The following is a 15,137-nucleotide window of genomic DNA, read 5'->3' as shown; positions in this document are numbered from 1 at the left end:
AATTTATAAAGCAATAAAAAAATATGGTTGTTTATAACTTCGTAATTTATAAAGCAATTTTGTAAAAAAATATTTTTGTTTAAAATTGCTTTAAGTCACATCCTTGAAGTCGGTTCAATTTGTTTGTCAAAATTATTTTATTCGTATTTCAAAACCCCAATCTCTTAGCAGTCTATACAAAGATTAGTGTAATTATATTAAGACAATAGTTCCGAGCGGGTACACAAAGCAGGTACGTTACTGTGCCGAAGAGTCGTATTTACGAGACAAACCCTCCTGTCCTCCCTCCTCCGACCTCCGTCCCGAAAGGTGGAGAGGGTCGTCTTGTCTTTAATTCACGACCTCACTGTGCCCCGCGTATTATCCAGGGCAGAAGTGTTTCTTTCTAACTACATAATTATGTACGTACCTCGGAGTATTAAGCTAGCAGACGCCCCGCGGTTTCATTCACCCGTGTTCTTCCTATTCCCAATGGGAATACGAGGATAAAATATAGCCTATATGATACTAATAACGTGGCTTTCTATTGATAAACGAATTAGCTGACGACGCGCGGTTTTACCCAATAGCCTTCCTCGATAAATGGGCTATGTAACAGTGAAAGAATTTTTCAAATCGGACCAGTAGTTCCTGAGATTACCGCGTTCAATCAAACAAACAAACAAACTCTTCAGCTTTATAATATTAGTATAGATTTTCAAAATTCCCTTAACATCGCCTAGCCAAAACAATTTGGCAACACGCAATATGTTTTTTTATATCTAAGTACAAAATCTATACTAATATTATAAAATAGTTTAAAAAAAAAAAAAAATTCACTTTTTTTCGTATACCCTTTAATTTGATACGCATATCATGGGTAGTTTAGTTAATAATAAAAAGTTTATGGTATTGTAGGGGTAATCTCTGGATCTACTGAACCGATTTTGAAAATCTTTTACCACTAGAAAGCTACTTCGGAGTGTCGTAATTTTATCCCTTTATTTCACGGAAACGGGAACTACGCGCTGTTATACCGCGGAGCATCGGAGAGTTTTTTATAATACACTTGTCATCCCATAAACAGGCGGTTGAAGATCGTTTCTGACACAGATCTTGGATTATAACCACCCTGAAGTATACACGTCTCAGTGGTTCTTATTATTATAATGAAAAAACTTACTATCTTAACTTCAGCGTGGTTGTCAAAGCACACAGAAAGAAGCAAGGCGCACAACGCCCTAAAAAGTGGTTTTTAATTGCCATTCGTTATTGGTAGATAAATTAAACTTGTAATTATCCAGCAGTTTGGGGTCGTAATGAAGGGTTTAGAGTAAATTTAATCGGTTTACCATATTTAGGGTAAAGAGTTGTGTGGTCTATTTAATTGTTAAACCATAAAGTTCTATTGTATTGCCTTGTAATTACCTAATAGTTGATAGCTTCAAGTAATTTGAGGAAAAAAGGTCTACATATTTATTAATTAATAAGTAAGTATGATATGTTTTAAAAACGTTTGAATTAATTCGTTCAATTATTTAGATCTAACAACTTCTTCCGCGTGGTTCTTTTCCGATTCAAATTTTTTTTTAAATCTATATAACTTGTTTACTATAACCGCTAAAGCCGCATTAAAACTGGTCTATTCATTTATAATAGATGCTTTACCAAATAAACTGAAAACATGACAAGGCTATTGTTATTAGATTTTGCTATTTTTAATTTGATATTTTTATATTATGGTTGCGTTTATTATGCTCAATGCAGTGCAGTAAACTAGAACAAAGTATTATTATTATATTACATATTATTATATATACTGTGTGATTAATAAATATATATTTTTTATATTATTTAATTTGCATAGGTAATTATTTAATTAATTTAACATTACAGTTGTCAGTAAGTTAGGCTGACGATTTTTCTTTTGACACTGTTGTCGGTAAGCGTACAAAGCCATAACGGCGTCTATAAAACTGAAGACGCGCTCAGCCGACCGTCTAATACGTGTACTGTAGTGTGTAACGCGTTATGTACACGCACATAATATGTTGTGTGTATAGGTACAACGCCAAGTTCTAAATTCAAACAATTAGTATAGTGTTTCGAAGCATTAGCGATTGTAGAAAAAGAATTAACAGTTAACATGGCAAGAGCGGCTGGAATGAATGTGCAGGAACAACTAATAGAAAAATAGAAAATACAAGAAAAATTACCATTGTGGTAGTTTTCTTCCAGACGGTCTCAATCAATAGAGCAGTTGAGTCATATCAAATTTAATTTAATAGTAATTTTCTATAGTTCATACTTGGAATAAGGGTACGAAATATACCATTTTTAATAAAAAATATATAATACAATTTTTTATAAAATTTGGTCTATTTCGGAAAATTGCGTACCTATTTTATTTCCAAACGCCAGAAACACTGTCTGCCATTTAGTGACGTTATAATTTAAGAAAACATAAACGTCAAACTAGAGGTTGTCCGATTTTTTGCTATAACCGATCTAAATGTTTTGACTCAGTGTTTCTGGTGATGAGAGATGGTTTATACTTTCGGAATACATATTAAAAATCATGGTTTTTTAATAAAAATCTGATACGCGAAAACTAGTAAACAAAACTTGATTGACGTAATGTCACAGATAACATAAAGGCCATCATGGCGGACAACGTTATAAGACATTTCGTCGTAAGTTAAAATAATAATAACAAATATTTAGGTGTTATTGAAGTTTCAACAAAATTTAATATATTTTTTACGATCTAATAGAACATTAGTGAACAATTTAAAACCGTTTTGAAAAAAGTGTCAATCAGCCTATTGGCTTATTTTAGGCATAGACAATAAAGTACTATGTCGTTTAGTGTCGAAGTGTCGTTGAGGGGGGGGGGGGGGGATTTAATGTATCAGGTCGACTGTCCGTCCACTTACACTCGTCCCGAGGGACACTTCCCGGGGATCGTTCGCCAATTTGTACAGTTTCGGGGGCTCTCGACATTATTGTAGGCAGTAAAACGGACATTCCGAGTTTTATTTTGTAAGTCAATTTGATGGGCCCTTCGTAGCTATCAACACATATACTTATTATAAATTAAATTGAAATGTCTGTCTGTGATTTTAAGATAAATGCATTTTCAAGTGCTTATAGTTATAGTTATTTACACGACACAAAACCACAAACAAGCTTTTTAAAATTATTGTTAGTCTGTCTGTTTGTCTTTCTGTTTGTGCGGCTGAACCGGGATTTTAACGGGACTTTCACTGGAAAGTTAGAGGAGGTTATGGACAATATACAGGGTGCTCGGGAGTATTTCCCATAACTTTAGAGTTATATATAAGGAAAATTAATTAAAAATGTCTAAGGAACATGTGTTCTAAAAATGAATATTTTAGTAAAAAATACTTTTTTTTCTTAAATTGTGTCCCTTATATCACATCCTTTTATTATGACCTAACCAAACTTATTCATTGATAAATATCATGAAGTAGCTTATTACTGAAGTCTGGAGTGCTAGTTGCACTTGTCTTACCACTACGATTAAATATTGCAAAATGCAAGGATATATAAAGACGTGTGTTACATGGATAGTCGCAATTATTTGAATTACTTTGTATGAGGTCATAAAAAGTTTTTTTTTTAGTTTAAAAATATTTGTTTTGACGTTCGGCTCCTATAAAACAAAAAACTTACAATAATAAGTGGACTAGTCAACACCTTGAAGTTATGGATAAATACTTCCGAGCATCCTGTATAATATGCTACTTTTTATCCCGAAAAATTCATGGTTTCCGTGGGATTTATGAAAAACAGAATTTCACGTGGACGATGTCACGGGCGTCGTCTAGTTTGTATCTAAGAAGTGAGAATTTATTTTGGTAGTGTAAACAGACACTTAAATTTTATTTACTTGTCTCAGTATGCCGTCGCTACTATATAAACACGGCTACTGTTTGTAAAATGTAAAGCTTTTGTTCTCTTTTATTCACTGTCTACGTCATTGCTATATAAATAATATATGCTTTCACTTTACAATTTTATGTAGTTACACCACTCTATATCTATGTTGTGTTATACTCACCAATGTCCATGACACTACTTAGTTTACTTACTTAAAACTATTATAGTAGCTACTCCATCCTATGCCTATATTACATGGCCTGCCTAGAGCTATATTGTGTCGTATTCACGTATACGTCACTGTCGTTAAATTTTATAAATGTTGTATTATGTTCAGTAACTTATACCTACAGCTCTATACATTGAAACAACGTTTACTTTCTATGGTGGTTACGCCACTGTAAACTCCACTCACTGTTCACGTTTGGCGCTTGGCGGCGACGTTGTCCGTGGCCGCCAACGGCCACCAGCATTCCGACCGGCGTTACAGCCACCACCAGCACCATCAGCACGCGGACGTACCACCGCAATGTGTTATAGTCACTAATATCCATGTTAATGCTATGTAAACAACACAACTTGTATGGCAGTTAATCCACTATAATATTGTGTCATATTCACATCATTGTCGTTGACTATATAAAGCCTATATTGTGTTATGCTCAAAACCTTATACATATAAATTAAGTTAACTGTAATGGTAGTTACGCCACTGTAAACCCCACATACTGATCACGTTTGGCGCCAGTACGGCTTGGCGGCGACGTCGTGCACGGCCGCCAACGGCCACCAGCAGCGCGACCATCGGTACAGCCATCATCGTAACACCGGCACGCGGACCTACCACCACAATGTGTTACTGTCACTAATATCCATTTTAATTTTATGTAAACAACTCAACTATGGTAGTTACGCCACTCTAAGCCTATATTGTGTCGTATTCACATCACTGTCGTTGAATTTTTATAAAAGCCTATATTGTGTTATGTTCACTAACTTATACATATAAATTAAATTAGCTGTAATGGTAGTTACGCCACTGTAAACCCCACTCACTGTTCACGTTTGGCGCCAGTACGGCGTGGCGGCGACGTCGTGCGCGGCCGCCAACGGCCACCAGCAGCCCAACCGGCAACACCAGCACGCGGATCTACCAATGTGTTACTGTCTCTAATATCCATTTTAATGCTATGTAAACAACTCAACTTTTATGGTAGTTACGCCACTCTAAGCCAAGTGTCGTATTCACATCATTGTCGTTGACTTTTTATAAAAGCCTATATTGTGTTATGTTCACTAACTTATACATATAAATTAAATTAGCTGTAATGGTAGTTACGCCACTGTAAACCCCCACTCACTGTTCACGTTTGGCGCCAGTACGGCGTGGCGGCGACGTCGTGCGCGGCCGCCAACGGCCACCAGCAGCCCGACCGGCGGCACAGCCACCATCAGCACCACCAGCACGCGGACGTACCACCGCAATGGGTGAGACACTGTAGCGGTGTTAGTGTTGTTTTGTTTCGTTTGTGTCTTGTGTTTCGTTTTCTGTGTTGTGTTGTGTTGTGTTGTTTTTAGATGTTTTGTAGTTCCTGTTTGTTCGATGTTTGACACAACAAGCTTTTACTTTTATCACAATGAAACACATTTTTACAAAACACGCTCTGACTCTAGTGTGTCACAAAATTACGTATTGAATTTAATGCACAATATCAAATTCTCTGACTCTGATGTTACACAATAATCAGGCTCTAACTCTGATGTTTTAGAGTAAATACACTACGGCTCTCTATTTTTGTAATGTATCACAATATAACACGCTCTGACTTCAATGTGTCATAAGATTACATCTCCTGACTCTGATGTTACACAATAAACACGTTGTAACTGTTTTACTATAAACACACTGATTATATTTCACATTAAATACGCCCTGACTCTGATATGTCACAATTTGACTTTGATGTGTCATAAGATTACGTGTTCTGACTCTGATGTTACACAATAAACACACTGACTGACTCTAATGTATCTCATTCCTTGACTTAGATGTGTCCCAATATTACATACTTCTGACTCTTATGTTGTGTATCACAATATAAACACACGTTTATTCAGATGCATCACGATACTAAAGCTTTGACTAATATAAATCGTGGATCAGTCATCTGACCATTTGTAGAAATTAGTACATCCTTTGATTAGTACCTATTCAGTATTCCGTAGATTTTTTCTTGTTATCTTTTGGTTTATTTAATTGCTTTATGTTTTTCTATGTGTATTGTGTGTGTATGTGTTGTTAAGCCGATAAGTTTTATACATACTCACTTTTGATGTAATAAGTAACATTATTCTTATTTCTTACGTTTTAGAATGTGATATTAACAGAATGATGACTTTATTCTGAGTTTTTTTTTTATTTATATATTTTTTATATTTGGTGATAATATTTTGCATTTGCAATTCTGCACTGTTGTTTTTTTATTTATGCACATTTTATTACACGACGATTTTGATGGTACACCATGCGTAGAAAATTAGCCACAGCCCGAGCCTACCAAGCCATACGCGATGTGTACTGTTTACCGACACACAAATAAGTAATGAAGATAAAAAATGTCATTTCATAAATTATTTATTTTAATTGTTCTGTTTAAATGCTATAAATAAAATCTATTTTTTCTAATCTTTTTAATCAAATTTATTTTATTAATTTAAGAGCAACTTAATTATTGTAATTATTATTATGTGTGAAACGACTAGCGCTTTATACCTACCCTCATTTTTAATTTGTTTGTTGGTAAACAGTGCACATCGAGCATGGCTTCAGTATAGGAGCTTAAACCCGTGTATCCTTGGGTTTGATCCTGTCCGGTTATGGTCATATAATGTACGAGTATGTACTTGTACATGTATGTAAGTACATATGTATGTATGTAATATTCTTTATTACCTCATATCTTTGAAACCGCTGAACGGATTCACGTAATTAAGATATCGTTAGATTTTTCTCAATAACCCAAGTGTTCTTAGATATGTAAAGTTAAAGAAAAACCAACACGACGACTGAGACGCTATAGACTCGAGGTGAAAAAAAAATGGTATGTCATGGCCATATTAAAAAAAGGCCTATAATTAGAAAAACGTTATTTATTAATCGCTCTACAAAATAAGAGAGGCGGATGACTAGGTGCAAGCAGATTAGGCAGTCGTTTTTTTTTTTAATTTAATTTTTTTTGTCCATGGTTTATATTTTATATATTAATTATTTTATATATTAATTATAGTACAAATAGTAAATACCTACAATACAAAGAAACGTGTGTAACTCTATATAGGTGACATTTAGTGTTGTAATTGCTCCAAAGGGCACGCAGATAGGGCACGTTCGTTGATGATAATAATATTATTGTATTGAGTGTAATTGATAGTTTTGTAATTGAATACTACGTAGCAATTCGTATGTTTGTTTTCTAACTAGTGGACACACGCAACTTCATACTTTGTTCGTCGGATTAGTGTTAGTTAGATCGAAGAAAAAAATGATGGAAAAACCTGCATACGTCTGAGAATTTTTCTTAATTCTCTACATGTGTGCAGTCTGCCAATCCGTATTGGGCCAGTGTGGACTAAAGCTTGTGCCCTCTAATTCAGAGAGAAGACTCGTGCTCAACAGTGAGCCGAATGTGGGTTGTTAATGATGATGATTTGATCTTAATATACCATATGCTTTATACATAGCTCATATACTCGTAGCTACTAGATTATGCCTGTGAGTGAGATACTCGTTCTCGTACGAGTGAGATAGTCATATTATGTTTATTAGTTTCGGTTTTTTTTTATTGCAAAGCAGAAATTTGTATATATATCGATTCCTAGACAATATAAATATACTTGATTTTTCGAGGAAAAACGTCGCCCTTAAATTATATCTACGAAAACCTTCCTTAAAAATATGACAATTAAATAACAAAAACGCATCAGCTTTTGAAAAACTACACAGGGTCGAATAAAAAATTTTCCTCCTTTTTTTAAGTTCGGTAAAACTTATGGAGGTGTCTATTTTTGGAGGTCCTTTACTGCTGTCACAATGAAAAGATTGCGAAATCAAAAACTGAGATTGCTCTTACAATTACATGTTAAATAGCGTTAAATTTAAGACAATGTGTTTAAACTGCGCGCTCACGATACTGAACGGGTTTCCTCACACTGTTACGATTTTGCTTCTTTTTGCTGTAAAGGTGCTGCCACATCTATTTTTTAATTGGTTTATTTACAATTACACTAGCTAATGAAAATTTAAACTAAATTACTTATTAGTGTATCTATACTAAAGCCAAACTTGGTGTGCTTTAGTTTAAATTTAGTATAAGTGTAGCAATTCTTTACAAATACTCACAGCATGCTACAAAGAAGAAAAGCAACTAATAGATATTTTAAATAACACACATAAAGAACATACATTAAATTAAAAAAAAAAAAAAAACAAAAAGAATAGGTAGTAATAATCTAGAGCGTTTTACGATAATAAGATTGAAATAATGAGAAGATAAGAAAACTTTAGATCTTGACAATATTAATTAATAAAAAAACATGGTGAGGCTTATTCTTTTTGACCAAACTTAATTAAATAATCCCAAATTAAAGATACATCTTTATTCTTTGTGTAAACTGTAGGACTTCGTATATGTATAAACTATAGAAATTCAGGTATTACAAATCACAAAATATATCAATGCTACGATAAAATGCAGTGATAGACGTGTAACGAATAAAAACTCGAGTCACTCCACGGTTTTGGGCCTAGTTCAAATCCGAGATGTCACTGGTTCGAACCCAGTTTGCTAGACACTGCCGTACCCACTCCTAACACAATCATTATGATTAACTGCAAAGTAAGGAGAATATTTGTCAACACAGTCTTTATGACTAACTGGATTATTTGTGACATTAAAAAAAAATATGGCTATCTAATAAACGAACAGTCTAGTGAATCCGTCAAATGTGCCGCTGCCCTGAAGCCTATATCTCTGAACAGCTGTTGACGCCTCGCCATAATGGGAGTGACCCGCTTCGGGTGATAACGTCGAGGAAGTTTCTTTTTTTATGCACCGCCCTTAGCGCGACACTCGGACTCGCAAACGTATTGTCGATAACGAGTACAAGTGCAATGTGTAATCGAGATAAAATCTATTTATTATACATTCTTGGCGAATTACCTTGCTTTATGCCGGACAAGGACTCCTCGTTTTTCGACTGGTTAGCATATGTGACTTTGGATCATGTAGTCCTGGATCGGGCTATGAATTATTATTAAGCTTATCTTGCTCCCAAGAAATGCAAGCAAAAGTTCTTTGCCCGGAGTTAGTTGGTTGGTGTTCCAACTACATGTTTTCTAACCATCGGATCTCCATAATGTGGTAGATCCTTGTCCCTATGGTGGACCGTTTAAATAGACTGATACTAATTATTTTTTTCAATCCAAGTCAGAATTTAGATTATATGAATAAAATGTAGTATTCAGATTTTTTCCTCTTAAATACTTAAAACAAGGTATTTCTTCAGAAATGCGATAATAAAAAAAACAAAAAAGAACTATTTTTACACTGTCTTCTCTCTGTAACGCCTTTCTAAAGGATTAAGACATGCACGAGATGACCCTATAAGGTCTTGAGAATTAAAATAAAAGCCCCGGGCAAAGCTCTTTTCGCCTAATGTTAGTTTACTAAATTCGATCACTACTATGTTTGCGCTACGGTAAATCTCATACTAAGGATTGTTTTAAGCGTTACTTAATCGCTTTTTATTCGTTTGTCTGGATCAAGATGACTGCGTATACGACTTTAAAGCGAATTGAGCTAACGATAGCTTAATTATCTTTCATATATCAAGAGTTTCAGAAATATTTGAAGTATCAGTTTGTGACCTAAATGATTTCATTCAAAGAGTAACTGCCGAGTCTCTTTCCTTTTTGAAAAAAATATTTCCGAAAACCACAAATCTGTTACTCATTTAATTGATATTTTCTCTTTTTTATCCGTAGTTTTGCTCTACCTTTATGTATATGTACGTGCGACTTTAAGCTTCCATTTGATTTTCGTTTAATTTTCCTTCTAGGAGATTCTTTGAAAATAAAGCACACAAATAAAAATAGTATAAGTGTCCATTCTTTATTGTTTCTGTAAAATGTATAAAGTTCAGTAAAAATATCGTCAAAATTCATCCAGTGTGAATGAGCCCTAACCGCTGTAGGGTTTATTGCTGCGGTTCACACAGCAGGTTTTTTGTTTCGAGCATATTAATCGCTCCATGGGGACGATTAATGGCATTAAAATTAAAAAGTCTATCCTCTTGCCATAACTTTTAATTTGATAAACGTGGTGACTAGGGAGATAGATAGGTACCACAGGCGAAGGGAGATTGGCTATTTTTAGAATAAAATGGGGTAGATATTTATTTGTAAAATACACAATACACATATTAAATAGATGTTTGGTAAATTAAAATCGATGGGTTTAAGAAAGCCCGTTAACGATCAAACTTTTCGTCAAATCCAATCAAATGCGTTAATTTTTTTATTAGCATTCGTCAAACATTGTTTAATTAAAAAGTCGAGTTTGACAAGCAACTTTGTCAAACATGTTTGATTGTTAACGGGCTCCCTAAGATCCGCTCCTTACTCGTTTTCTCGTTGTCTTGTCAACTTATGGCACAGGCTTTTCGATTAGCCGGGCCTGTTTGTAGCCATGTGATACGTCCATTCTCTTTATAATCGCAAACGCTTCGAAAATATAAAAAAATGTATGGGAATGACATTTGCTATCGACAGGTCATGTGATCAAGTTATCGATCGGGTATGTCATTTTCATACATTTTTTAGTTTTTGAAACGTTTGCAAATGTAGAAAGAGAATCGACGTACCACGTAGCTACAGGCCCTGGAAATAAATGAGAACGTAAGTAGGTCATAAGGGAAGAAAGACAGAAGGTTTACCTACTTTATTAAAATATAATTAAAATAGAATTAACCTTTTAACTCGTTAATTGATGCCTCAATGGCTTAACAATCATAAGGTGGACCCTAATCAGAGATTATGTCCGAGGTTTAATCTCCGTTCATTGACTTTATCATACATCCTACACATTACACACTTCCATGGGCTACTGAAATGAAAAAATATTAGTCCATGTTAAAAAAATGGCTATTTTTTTAATGAAATTATTTTTTTAGATCAAATAATTCGAATAACTACAGTTTAAGATTAAAATAGATAATATTTCACATAAAACACCCCTACTCGAGAATTATTGAAACTTACTCACTGCATACTCGTACATATTATGACCCCAATACTAGTTCCGAGCGAGGGACCCGAACCACAGCCCGAACTAGTACAATAAGGCATACTACATACAAAGCTTTTTGCACGCCACTGTTTGACCACATAAAAGTGTTCGCAATAAATTAATGTCCATATTAGTTAAAGCTTCGAAGGTCCCAAAAGCTGCTGCTAATAGGGCTCGTGAGCAGTTAGCTTTACATATATTTTAAGAAAAAATAGTGTTAATGCTAACTTAAATGGTTTTCTTATTTTTCTCTAAGGTAAATATGTTATTTAAGTTTCGTTACTAAGTTTCTTTTTTATTAATTGGTATTTGGACATCAGCCAGATCGAATTGTTAGAAAAACAAATGATTGAATAAAGAGTTGGATATCACGCAATGGTCTTGTACTAAGTATAATATTGAAACGAATTACAATTATAATAATATTATGAGTTTATATATTTAGTTTTATATAATAAAAGTCGATGATAATACAAAATTTTACAGTTTAACAGTTTATCTTGAGTGTGCACTTGCATAAGAATCTATAGCTTACATGGTTTGTTTGTCCTTGTAAACATCTTTGTCGTTAATCAATAATAGATTAAAAATTAATGACCTCACTCCTCGACCTAATAAATGATTTTTGACACATTTTGTATTCATCCTACTCAAGCTGGCAATATTATACCGATCTTTTACCTGTAGACTATTGCCGTAGCTAGTTAACCTAACAAAAATGTATCGACTGTGTGTGAGAGGTGAGATCTTAGTCAAGCCTTATCTGACCGTGCGTCGTCCATAGGTAGCTCTCGCGTGAAAAAGCTAGGGCGGTAATAAATCTAGTCTGTAGATACCCTTGCGTATCTTAACCACCCTCGCTTGTGCGAGCGAGACAAAAAATCACCAAGTTAGGGTGCGCCGGCGCCCCTTACTTTATGCTTGACAGCCTATTTATAAATAAGCAAACCTTTAGAAAACACGATTTTCAACTTTATCTATATCCATGAAAGTATTATATCGCATGCCATTAAAATGAGTTGGTGTATTGGATTAAATAAAGCTGTTAATATAATATTGAGACTTACGTGTATTGAGTTAAGGTTTATAATTGCGGAGTATTTTTTAAATTTATTGTAAGGTCCGTTTATAATGGCGTTGAAATGGGGTAGTGTGCAGTGTATGTAAAATTTTATGAATGCGACAATTCTGTTTTCTTTTTGTAATTGAAATTTATTGCTTTTATCTTTTTTTAAAAAAATGTTATAATACTCTGCGTGGTTAAACTCGAAATTCTATATTGATTGTGGAAATGAAATTTTCATTGATATATAAATAACGTTGAAAATGTTTATGCTTTATACAAATACAAATTAAACATAATTTTTAGTAATGTAATATGTAGACTATCGAATTGTACAACTTCAATACATTTAATCACAAATGGTTTTTAAGCGACTGCAAAAAAAGAAGGAGCGCTTGACTGACGCGATCACACTTGCAGGGTTATTATGTATCTCGGTGTACCATTCAAATAATGAGTCACTACATAATTTTTCATATTATTTTCGTTTATGCAATCATCTAACATCGTATTTTCAACAAAATGACATAATTATCTTCATTTTACGTAATGTGGCAGAAATATAGCAGTGGTAGTAGCAAGTAGTAAAATTATTTCAACGAATTACCGTTACGTTATTTCGTTGAAAAAATCATGTTAGATGATCGTAAAACAAGAAAAACCACTGCAATTTGATGTAAAATGACGTAGTCAAGATCATTTCGTTGAAATAACTATGTAGTGACTTGATATTTGAATGGTACAACGAGTTACATAGTAACCCTGCTGATATTTCTAGTGAGTGACAACACACGTACATACATAAAATGGTGATTATTATCGACGATAGAAACCAATCGCCAGAAAAATTAAAGAAAACATAAATACTATATTCCCGAGTCTCGAACCCGTGATCTCCCATTTAAAAGCAACATTGTAATATATTAAAAGTTACTGATATGTTTATTATTAGAGAATTCAATTTATTTAAAGGAAATACTTAATCAGTACGACGCGTGAATTGAATATTAACTTAAGAACCGTTTCCATGGTTATCCGATCCGATTTAAAGTACAAGTAATAATTTCCTCGTACTTTTCGCCGTAATCAAAAGTTAAATTACTGAGGCTTGAAAATTAAAAAAATCACTAGATTTTATAAATTAAAGACGTGTTTGATAAAATTCGAATTTTCAGAAACTACTGTACGGATTTTCATAAATCGAAAAAAAAAGTACTCAGGGTAGCTTGACTCAGAACAACAACATTTATGATTTTTTTCCATGTGAAACCGGGGCAGAACCGCTAGTTTTATGCATTTATTCCGAAATACATTATATATCCCGAAGTAAATTCTATTTATTTCATGTAACACGATATCGTATCCGTATCAACTTTCGATACGATCAATTATCGTGTCGCATACAATGGTCATAGTTTCCTAAAGTCCATGTGTATGCCAGATAATGGACAAGTATATGGACGTTGGATTCAGTCCACGTTCTATATAAAATTAAAATTCCATTGTTTACTTGCCTCTTTATCCATCGAGGACTTGTCAATTACTTTGAAAAGCGCATCTAGTCTGAGCGCCGGTCAACGGTTTACTGATGCAGTTTATACTTGATATGAACGACTGTTATGGAAATGCCCGACGAAAAAGTATTAAAGTGTTGACTGATTTTTATCATTTTAATACTATTCTAGAAATGCAGACCTGAAATAAATTTGAACAAATTATCGTTTTGTATCTATTGTACAAGTTCTATATGAAATAACGATCTGTAAAGCCGATGCCTGGAAATTGCTTCATCATCATCATCATCATCATCATATCAGCCGATGGACGTCCACTGCAGGACATAGGCCTTTTGTAGGGACTTCCAAACATCACGATACTGAGCCGCCTGCATCCAGCGAATCCCTGCGACTCGCTTGATGTCGTCAGTCCACCTAGTGGGGGGTCGGCCAACACTACGCTTACTAGTGCGGGGTCGCCATTCCAGCACTTTGGGACCCCAACGTCCATCGGCTCTTCGAACTATGTGCCCCGCCCATTGCCACTTCAGCTTCGCAACTCGTTGAGCTATGTCGGTGACTTTGGTTCTTCTGCGGATCTCCTCATTTCTGATTCGATCACGCAGAGATACTCCTAACATAGCTCGTTCCATCGCCCGCTGTGTGACTCTAAGCCTTCTTATGAGGCCCATAGTTAGCGACCAAGTCTCGGAACCATAGGTCATCACTGGCAACACGCACTGTTCGAAGACTTTTGTCTTCAGGCACTGAGGAATTTCGGACGAAAAGATGTCGCGAAGCTTCCCGAATGCAGCCCAGCCGAGTTGGATTCGACGGTTCACCTCTTTCTCGAAATTGGACCTACCTAACTGGATCATATGTCCTAGGTATATGTATTCGTCTACAATTTCGAGTGCAGCGTTCTCAACTATAACTGGGTGGAGCGATACATGAGCATTACACATTATTTTTGTTTTGCCCATGTTCATTTTCAGGCCCACCTGTTGAGAAACGCTGCTGAGGTCATTGAGCATGGTACTAAGGTCATCCAGAGTCTGTGCCATGATGACTACATCATCCGCGAACCGCAGTTGAGTGATGTACTCGCCATTGATGTTGATGCCAAGTCCGCTCCAGTCCAGAAGCTTAAAGACGTCTTCCAGTGCGGCGGTAAATAGCTTCGGAGAGATCACATCTCCCTGACGCACTCCTCGCTGCAACTGGATTGGCCTCGTAGTCTGATCCTGAATACGGACTGACATAGTGGCGTTTTCGTACAAGCACTTCAACGCTTGGATATACCTGTAATCAATTCGGCATCTCTGCAATGACCTTAGCACAGCCCAAGTT

The 15,137-nt window shown here is 35.0% G+C and overlaps 1 protein-coding gene across 2 annotated transcripts in view; it reads left to right on the top strand.

Annotated features, from left to right (window-relative positions):
* LOC112053170 (protein daughterless) overlaps nt 1–15,137 on the top strand; it is a 117,132-nt gene that overhangs the window by 28,194 nt on the left and 73,801 nt on the right. Inside the window, exon 3 of one of the 2 annotated variants that reach the window (XM_052886851.1) lies at nt 5,263–5,370. The exons of the other annotated variant lie outside the window; for it this stretch is intronic. Within the exon in view, the coding sequence (XP_052742811.1) occupies nt 5,263–5,370 (108 nt within the window). The remainder of the gene's footprint in view (nt 1–5,262; nt 5,371–15,137) is intronic. 2 annotated transcript variants of the gene reach the window in all.

The sequence above is a fragment of the Bicyclus anynana genome, chromosome 18 (assembly GCF_947172395.1).
Source record: "Bicyclus anynana chromosome 18, ilBicAnyn1.1, whole genome shotgun sequence".
NCBI classification, from domain to species: Eukaryota; Metazoa; Arthropoda; class Insecta; order Lepidoptera; family Nymphalidae; genus Bicyclus; species Bicyclus anynana.
This window is presented reverse-complemented; position numbering and strand designations above follow the sequence as displayed.